At 47.3% G+C, this 10200-nt stretch overlaps 1 protein-coding gene across 1 annotated transcript in view; it reads right to left on the minus strand.

Annotated features, from left to right (window-relative positions):
• Positions 1-8256, minus strand: part of PARP12 (poly(ADP-ribose) polymerase family member 12) — a gene marked incomplete at its 5' end in the record, with an annotated part of 51155 nt that extends 42899 nt beyond the window's left edge. Inside the window, 3 exon segments of the mRNA XM_014586489.1 lie at positions 826-930; positions 4867-5167; positions 8121-8256. Of these exon segments, the coding sequence (XP_014441975.1) occupies positions 826-930; positions 4867-5167; positions 8121-8256 (542 nt within the window).
• Positions 8257-10200: the final 1944 nt, after the last annotated feature.

The raw sequence follows: 10200 nt of genomic DNA on the forward strand, positions 1-10200 counted from the left end.
GATTTTTTTTCTTTCCCTCCCACTGTCTCTCTGGTAAGCACGCCCACCCTATAGCAAAAACCTTAAGAAAGAAAAGAAAAGAAAAGAAAAGAAAAGAAAAGAAAAGAAAAGAAAAGAAAAGAAAAGAAAAGAAAAGAAAAGAAAAGAAAAGAAAAGAAAAGAAAAGAAAAGAAAAGAAAAGAAAAGAAAAGAAAAGAAAAGAAAAGAAAAGAAAAGAAAAGAAAAGAAAAGAAAAGAAAAGAAAAGAAAAGAAAAGAAAAGAAAAGAAAAGAAAAGAAAAGAAAAGAAAAGAAAAGAAAAGAAAAGAAAAGAAAAGAAAAGAAAAGAAAAGAAAAGAGGAAAGGAAAGGAAAGGAAAGGAACGGAAAGGAAAGGAAAGGAAAGGAAAGGAAAGAAAAAAGAAACTGGAAAGGACTTTCTCTTTCTCCCTCTCTGTCTCTCTGGTGAGCACACATGCCCTCTGGCAATTTAAGAGAGAGAGAGAAGTGACACTTACCTTTGTTCCCTGGCTAAGCAGTCCCCTGTGTTCTGCAGGTCTATGACCTCGTGCTAAACTGACCAAGGGTTAGTACCTGACACTTACATGCTGCATGAATCAAAAAGTTACATTCCCAAAACTTATCCACAGTAGCCTTGTGGAAACTCAAAGAATTCTAACACTATCATGTCTCCAACAAAATAGCTTCAGAATTGGTTTGGCTGGCATGGCATGTCCTGAGCCTCTCTGGACAAGGCAGCCTTCCAGGGAGCCTCAGAGTACAAGTCTAGGAATGAAAACCATTCACCCCTTCCCCCACGTGGGTTGAACAGGCCTCCTCTGACTTACCTTGAAAGCTACAACTTTTTCGGATATGGTACAGGCAGATCTGATCATTCTCCTCCTGGCTTGGAGTATTTGGGGAGACAGGGCCTGAGCAGCTGCCTCTTCTTTCTACAAAGAAACACCACAAAGATGTGTCAGCTTCCGTGGAAGCTTCTGATGTAGGGTTACAGAAGTTCAAGGCACAAAGTCAAGAAAAGAGGAATCATTCATCTTTGTGCCTGAGACAAAAGCAGGCAAGGCAACTCACAAAACCCTGTCATGCTGGGGTGAGGGCACTCCAGACACACACAAGGCCCTCTTTGCATGAGGGATAGGCTAGAAGCCCAAAGCCACATGGCTCCCTGGCAAGCATGGGAGGCCACGGAGGGGCACTTTTCTCAACCTTGGCATCCACCCACCTCACGAGGGGACCTGTTGATACAAGTGTCAGGCCCCATCCCAGATCCACCGAGTCAGAGCCTCCTATGGCGGAGCCTGGAGCACTTTTAATAAGGGAGAGAGGCTGTCTTATGTGTGATGTGGCTTCTAATGCCTTCCAGACCTAAGGCTGTCATGGTTCCAGAGAAACACTGGAAGACAACTTTCTATAAACTGGCTTTGGGTCTATATAGCACACACACTCCAGTAAATGAACTATCCAAATTAGGAACTACTACCAAGAAAAAGGCAATATATGGGAAGTCTACATCTCAACATGCAACTTCCTTAATTTTAGGTTAATTATGAGGACCTTATAGTCAATGCTGACCTTTACTAGCACCACTGCGACCCACCCCAACCCACTGATCCCCAAATAAGCACACAGAACTCATTGCAGATGCCCTATTTATCATCACCTGTCATCTGGCACTCATCTTCCCTTTCCTTTGTATAAGCCCCTCAGGTAGTCCACAGGCTGGGACCTGTGACACCCCAAGTGTCATCTGCCTCTCTCCCCAAAGGTGGGTCACTGCTCTGTGGACCTACCCAGAAGCAGATGTTCCCCCACACCTATCCCCCCACATACTTTCTAGCAAAGCAATACCCATAGGATGTTTTGAAAGGTCAATTTAAAGCAAAACCTGCCTATTTCTAGGCTTCCTAGTTGACAGAAATTAACAAAAAGTAACTGAAGGAAATACAAGGGAAAAAAACAGATCCCATAATGATGGTTTTCAGGGGACCAGCAGATGGCATAAGGGTTACATTGCTGGACTCCCATGTGGTCAACCACAGTTCAAGTCCCAGAGCTGGTGGCTTAAAATTCAAGCCAGATGCATGTGCATATGTGCCCAAGATCCCAAGAGGAGAATGGAGAAGGGACTGTGGTGTGGCCATATCCCCTGGAGGGTGATTTCTCACTTTCTATCTCTGTCTCTCCAGCGAGCACATGTACCCTATAGCAAAAATCTCTCTTATAAAAAAAATAATAATAAGATGGTTTTCAACTATTAAAATCAGTTAAGAGTAGAGCAGCCAGTCTGTTTGCTGGTAGTCCTGGCACTCACAGGATATTTTAGGAAGCAGGTGATTAAAAATCAGAGTTGGAGGGATCAGCAGTTAGTGTAATGGCTATGTCGCTGGACTCCCATGTAGTCGAATGTGGTTCGAGTCCTGGACCTGGTGGCTTAAACTCACACTGGGGACGTGTGCATGCATGCCCAAGATCCCAAGAGGAGAATGGAGAAGAAGGGATTGTGGCGTGGCCATCCCCCCGGGAGATGATTTCTTGCTTTTTGTCTCTCTGTCTCTGTCTTTCTGGCAAGTGCACGTGCCCTATAGCAAAAACCTCTCAAAAATAAATAAATAAATAAAAATAAATCAGAGTTGGAGGGCCAGAAGGTGGTATGGTGGTTAAGGTGCTGGACTCCTATATGGTCAACCATGGTTTGAGTCCCAGACCTGGAGATTTGATAATAACACCAGGTGCATGTGTGTGCATGCCCAAAATCCTGAAAGGAGAATGGAAAAGAAAGGGTTGTGGCATGGCCATCCCCCTTGAGGGATGATTTTTCACTTTTCCTCCCTCTATCTCTCCATGACAAGTACAAGCTCCCTATGGCAAAAACTTGAAAAGGAAAAAAAAAAAACATAGTTGGACCAGTGGATGCAGTGGTATGCAACTGTATCCATGTGGGAAAGGTCCTGGGTTCATGTCCCAGGATCTTTCTGAGCCCACTGGGTGCACACCTGTTCCTGTGATTCAGGTCAGGTGAGACTGGGGTGACCCTCTTCTATTCTTTGAAGAGATAAATACTTTTTTTGTTTGTTTTTAATCATAGCTATCTCTACAGCTGAACAAGTGGGTCTGCTCCCAGAGGGAATCATATTTCACATTCACTAAGAAACCACCAGGGCCTGAGACAGCCCCCAGCACATGTGCTCATTGTTGAATGAAAGAATGAAGACCAGAACGGCAAAGCCAAAGGCCTAGCTCATGGAATCCAAAGGATTCCAAAGTATCTTAATCTCCCTGAGGGACTGTTATTCATTCACCACAAAGCAAGTACTCAGGAAATGTTTATTAGGAGTCAGCTATATGGCCAACTGGTGAAGAGACCCAAATTCCACATGACTGACAATGCAGTTCAAGTCCCAATCCCAGAGGCTTGAAAAATACACTGAGTGTGTGTACACACATACCCAAAATCTCAACAGGATGGAATAACAGAGAAGGAATTATAACATGACCACACCTCATTGGGAGTGCTTTCTTCCTCTGTCTGTCTTCAGGTGAACACATATGTGCTCTGTCAAATTTTTAAAAAATGCTTATTAAATAAAAATCTCTGCTCAAAATTAGCTCCATTTGCCTCTCACTAAGCCTGACAATCCTTTAGAAAAGTGTCTGGGGCCAGCAGGTGGCATAGTGGTTGAGAGCACTGAACTCCCATGTGGCCAACTACAGTTCAAGTCCTGGACCTGGCAGCTTGCCTTCTCACCTTCTCTCTCTCCCTCTCATCAAATTAAAAAATAAAGTTAAATAGAATAAATAATTCTTAAAAATAAAAAAACAGAAAGAAGTATCCTAACACACTCATTCATTCAACAAATGTCTGAGTGCCTGCTGGGGAGCAGGTACTGTCCAGGTGCTTGAAATTAGCTGGAATGAAGCTGATAAATTTATGATAGACATTCAATTCTTAAAAAGATGGCCAACGTGGGAACCAGCAGTTAGCGTAATGGCTATGTCGCTGGACTCCCACGTAGTCGACCGCGGTTCACGTCCCGGACCTGGTGGCTTAAAACTCATGCTGGGCGCGTGTGCGTGCGTGCCCAAGATCCCGAGAGGAGAATGGAGGAGAAGGGATTGCGGCGTGACCATCCCCCCTAGGGGGTGATTTCTCGCTTTCTGTCTCTCTGTCTCTCTCTGTCTGTCTGGCGAGCGCACGCGTAGCGGGAAAAAAAAAAACTCTCCCCCCCCCCAAAAAAAAAGATGGCCAACGTCAGGAGTAAAATGTGCTTCTTTCAATTTGTAAACTCCAAACAGAATATGGCACAAAGATATCCATAGGATTGAACAGCAAGGCATTCCTAACTCTGGAATCCCTCACTAAAAGGCAAGCTCTTCTGCGGCTGGGGGGTGCTGACCAAAAAAAGAAGGTGCTGAGTCTTCCATTTTAGCACAGATCAGGCCAGCATGTGGGATTCATTCACCATCAATACCAACTCCCACAATCTCAAGCACCTTGCTTGATCATGGCTGATTTCCATTTCTCCTCTCACCGCCTCCAGCTAGGAAAGGATCACCAACTCTGTTGCACTAAAAAAAAAAAAAAAAAAAAAACAAAAAATGGAGGCGAGCACAAACTGAGACCGGCAGGTGGCATGGTGGTTAAGGGCACTAGACGCCCACATGGCCAACCATGGTTCAAGTCCCAGACCTGATGGCTTGCTTGCTCTTGCTCTCTCTCTCTGTGTGTCGTCAAATGAAAATAAAGTTAAAAAAAAAAATTCTAAAAAAAAAAAGCACAGACTTGCCCAAAGTCACACATTTCATCCCATTGGCCAAATGGAATCCAGTCTCCCCAGACCAGGGACTGCAACACTTCTCAGCAGCCTTACCAGAAGTCCCCTGTGGGCCTAGAGGAGTGGGGTGCGCTGGGATGGGGGCAGAGCTCTTATTCTTGATGTCATATGCATTTCTGTAAATGGAAGGCAGCCTGCTCACCAGGTCCGAGCTCATACCCAACTTCTCCAACTTTTCCAGGTTCTCAGAATTAGAAAAACTATGAGATCTCTTACAGCTGGTGCCAAACTTGCATTCCCCCTGTAAAAAGTACTGGCAGATATGGAGTTTGATACATTGCTTTCGAAAGGAACAAGAGCCATAGGGTCCATCTCCTTTGTTGTAATGTAGGCAGACCTGTTGACAAAGCAGGAAAAGACAACAGCTCAGGAAGGCCTCGCGGGACATCAGCTCCCCTCTGACCTATCCATTGGTTGGAGAGGCCGGCACAGTCAACATCATCCACACAGCCATGCCTCACTCAGGACGATGACTGCTAATGGATGAAATGGATGAAAGCAGATACGGCGGGGAGACTGGTTGCCTTGGACAAGACCCTCCACTGGGAAAATCCAAAGAACTTCAAAGTCACCAGAGCTGCTCCCTTCACATGAAAGCATTTTAATGTAAAGGGAGGGCAGCATCTCTCTGCCCTCGCTGACTTTTCAACCCCAGTTTTCCCAACTCTCTTTTCTGTAAGTCAGGGTGAAAGAGACTCTGAGAGTTTAAAGCATCTTACAGAAGGCTAAATACCATGCTTTAATTTCTTAAGGGAGCAAGCTGAGACCTGGAAAAGGTAAGCAGCTGAGCCTAGTCACAGAGCTGTCCACAGCACCTTGTGCATACAATGTCTGCTGACCTGGGCTGCTGGCAAACCTGGGGCCTGGGCTTCAATCAACTGCTCCTTCCCTACATTCCAAATTCCTGGAGATGGAAACCAGGCAGAGACCACCAAGGGCCCACTGAGCAGATTCACAGGCATTGCATTTGACAAGATGTATGAATGTCTCAGAGGACTGGGGAACCCAGATTTAAATCAGCAAAGACCCCACTCTTGTGGCAGGAGGCTCTGAGGGAAAAGGTCAGACAGTAGAGCCTAATTTCAACTCTGCTACTTATAAGCTGCCTGACCTTGGACAAGCCACTCACCAGGTCTGGGACTCTGTTTTAATCCAGGAAGGGAGAATAATGCCCACCTACATCAAGGGAGTTTTTGTGAGGACTATGCGGCAAACAGGACATAGCTGAAATAATGCCTACATGTAGTGGTGCTGGGTTCCTGGCAGCCACCCCAGCCCTGCTGGGCATCTGGTAGGGGACTACACAGAGAAGACCCACAGGAAAGTTACGCTGGTCTGAGCTCAGCTTCAGCTCCCACCTTCTGGCAGTGCGTTCTCAGCCAACCTGCACATCACATGGACCAAGGCTACCACTCCATGACTGGCCACCTGCAGCCCACCTTCTTCTGAGTCATTTTTCACACTGTGGACAAGATGACCTCTCCAAAATGTTAACACCTACTCACCAAACACAGTACTCCCCAAACACACATGCAGAATACCAAAGGCCTGCAGGGGGAAGGAGCCTCTGCCCACCCATGTCTCTTTCTCCTTACCTCTCACCCCACATGCAGGTCTTGCCAGCTCTGACCTCTTTGGGCCACCCAGGGGAACAAGGCTCCTCTTGCCAGACTCCTGCCCCTTTGCTTGTCTCACTCTCGTTCATCCTTCAGCACCCAGAGCAGCCGCCAGCCTCTCAGCACCAGGGTACTGATACTATGCTGTGCTAGCACCCTTCCCAAATGGGCCACTTTAACTGAGTAATACGAAAGCATTTTCATTAAAATAGGTCAGTCTGGGCCAGCCAGTGGCATGCTGGTTAAGGCAGCTAGATCCCAAATGGCTGACTGCGTGGTTCATGTCCCAGACCAGAAGCTTGAAAATAACATGTAGGCTAATGTACATGCATGTCCCCAAATTCCAAGAGCAGAAATGGAGAAGGGACTGCAGCATAACCATTCCCCATGGGGGGTGCTCTCTCCCCCACCCCAAACCCTCTCTCTCTTTGACAAGCACATGAACCTTCTAGCAAAAAAAAGGGGGGGGCAATTTTGGTCTAATCTCTGTTACCTTAGCCCAGAAACAGTGGCAACGCTTCCTACAGAGCCTGTGCAGATCTGTGTGGGAGCACAAGCTCATGACCCAGCTGCTGCCCTCCAGGGTCCACGTCATTCACACAGAGGCTTCCTAATCCATGACCAACCACGGAGCAGAGCATAGGTACCAGAGCAAGCCAGCTCTGGCGAGACACGGGATTGAACTCAAGAATTGCTCCTGGCTGGTGGAGCCTCTGCTGCAGTCTGAGTCTCTACCTTACCCCCTGCCATCAATGTCAGACCTGCCTCTCTGATGCTTAAGAATTCTCCTCACCTTCTCCTACTTACTCCTCCATTAAATCTCTTATGCTTCTAAATCCATATTGGCAGCTGTTTCCCCAAGGACCCAAACGGGTACAGAATCATCACTGAAAGCGCTGAAGCTAAGATGACGTCTCAAAAACAATCTGAGAATTCGGGACCAGCAGTTAGCGTAATGGCTATGTTGCTAGACTCCCATGTAGTCGGCCGCGGTTCCCCTCCCAGACCCAGTGGCTTGAAACTCATGCCGGGTGCATGTGCGTGCGTGCCCAAGATCCTGAGAAGAGAAGGGATTGCAGTGTGGCCATCCCCTCGGGGGGTGATTTCTCGCTTTCTGTTTCTCTGTCTCTCTTTGTCTGTCTGGCAAGCACACATGCCCTGTAGCAAAAACCTCTCCAAAAAAATAAAAAAGCAATCTGAGAAGTCACATCAACAAGCGCTCCCACTGCCTGGGTGTGAGCAAGGGAGTAGAGCATTGGGTGCCTGTCTGCCACCTGGAAGGCTTCTGCACAGACCACTGGATGGAGCAACAGTGTGGTTCCAATTCCTGCCCGTCAGGGACGGGCCTGCTGGAGTCTCTTGTCCCCCTCAGCTCTGTGTAATCTACACCTTACCGTAGGCTCTGTCCCACAGGCTCTCCCAGCCTCATAGAGGCCCAGCATGGGAGGGACTAGCCCAACTGACATGGGAGGAAAGGAGGTTTTGAGAGATGACAGGTTGGCCCAAGGTCACAGGTCTAGACATCAGCAGAAGTAGGAATTGGACCCAGGTCTCCTCCATGTAGTGATTCTTGGTCAGAATGGGGTCCCTGATTTCTCTTCAACCACAATCTCTATTTCCCAACCATCTGGCCTCTCCCGTAAGACTTGCAAAGAACCTTTCTCAGAAACTCACTTCCGGTAAAAGATAGGGATCATTCTGAAAGAGGAGTTGGCACAGCTCACTGTAGCTGAGGTGGTCAACGCCATGAGTTTTCAGCACTCTCAGGTTGTGAGCAGTTGTCAAGCTGTGACTATTCCTACACTTCTTCCTGCAAAGAAGGAGAGATTGTGTTATGGACTAAATGTGTCTCCCCAAAACCCTATGTTGAAGTTTCAACTCCCAGACCCTTGGAATGTGACTGCATTCAGAAACAGAGTCTTTAAAGAATTAAATTGAAATGTGGCCATTAGGGTGGGCCCTAATTCAATAAGAATAGGGCACTACAGGGATGGCTCCATGGCAGTTACAGCAGCTGAGTCCCACACAGCTGACTGCACAGTTGAATCCAGGACCCAGCAGTGTATGCACCAGGTGTGTGTGTGCATGTGTGCACGAAAGGAGGGAAGAGATGAAGGAAAAAGGATTATAGTGTTACTATTCCCTGTGGTGGGAGATGCTTTCTCCTCCTCCTCTCTCTCTGCTCTCTCTAATGAGCACATGTACTTTCCAGCGCACACACAAACGTACACACACACAAGATGATAACAAGGAGATTAGGATACAGATACGTGGAGGGAAAACCACATGAGGACACCATGAGAAGGTGGCCATCAACAAGCCAAGAAATCAACCCTGCCGCCACCTTGACCTCAGACTTCTGGCCTCCAGAACTGTGAGAAAATCAATTCTGGTTATTTAAGGTCCTTAGTCTATGGCACTTTGTTGTGGCAAGCCTGGCAAGCTTAAGTGGCTTCTAAAATCAGTTTCATGACAAATTGTCAAAACACTTCCTGACATTATTTACAAGCACCAGCAAAAAATCACCTTATTTACAGGAAGAGATGGGACCTTGCCTGGTCTAGGGCTCAGGACAGCACCTGCCAGCAGGTATCTGATGAGAATAACCAGAATAGCTATTCCAGAGGATCAAAGCATACCCATCCCTCCATAAGCACTGAGACAGACAGAGGCTAAATGGGTGGGGTCTTACAGTTTTAGGGGTGTGTATACACACACATCCCCCAGAAACCTGCCCTGTTCTCTGCTTCCCTCCTCCATTCTTTCGATTCACAAGCATCTGGTGATAACTGGGAGCCAGGCACCACCACCATGCCCTCAGGACCAAAGATAAACTTTCAAATGGCTACCCAGATCACCAGGACCCAGAAGTCAGGCAGATAGCAACTGCTGAACTCAGTCACTGCATACTTCAAATGCAGGCTTATAGGAAGCACCCACACCACCACCTCCTGACCTACCCCCAGACCCGTGTCCCTCACTGACCCCTCATCTCAGTAGAAGACCCAGCCCTCTTCCACGCAGAGACCAAACACTTTGACTCCTCCTTTCCCTTATCTACTGGAGGCGACAGACAGAGATGACTCAAACAAGAAGTGGAAAGTGCAAGGTCAGCTGTGATCAGACTGCATCAGTGCAGAGCGGGGCACCTGAGACAGTCCAGGCTGGGGTAAGAATTGGGGAAGAATCAGCAGAGGGCACCGCAAAGGGTAAAGCCTGAGCTGAAGATTTAAAAAGTGAAGAGAAACACCGCCAGGATGAAAAGGAACACTCCAGGAAGAGGGGAAAATAACTTGCTGTTGCTGGAGCCAAATACACCTAAAAACTGAAATGCTGACTAATTAAATTGATAACTACTAGAACTTACTGAGCTTTTGTCATGATCCAGGGATTGCCCAAGTGTTTTATAAATTAACTCACTCAGTCCTTAACAAGTCTGTGAGGTGATATCATTTCCATTACACAGATGAAGGAATTGAGGCTGTGTCCACCACCCAGCAAAGAGCAGAGCCGGCCTGAAACAAGGTGGGCCGACCTCAGCCTGTGCTCCTGCCCTGGCATCCACCACCTCACAGGCCAGGACTGGGAGTCAGAGGACAGGCACTCCTCCATCTGCACGACTGAGGTCCACTTTTGAAAGAGCTGACCCTGTGGTTCTGGAAGAGCAGTGTCAGGGAGAGAGCAGAAAGAACACCCAGCAACACCTGCTCTCCCCACAAGAGTTGGAAAAGGACAGTCCAAGAACCCCCTGTAT

The sequence above is a fragment of the Tupaia chinensis genome, unplaced genomic scaffold (genome assembly GCF_000334495.1).
Source record: "Tupaia chinensis unplaced genomic scaffold, TupChi_1.0 Scaffold000140_1, whole genome shotgun sequence".
NCBI classification, from domain to species: Eukaryota; Metazoa; Chordata; class Mammalia; order Scandentia; family Tupaiidae; genus Tupaia; species Tupaia belangeri.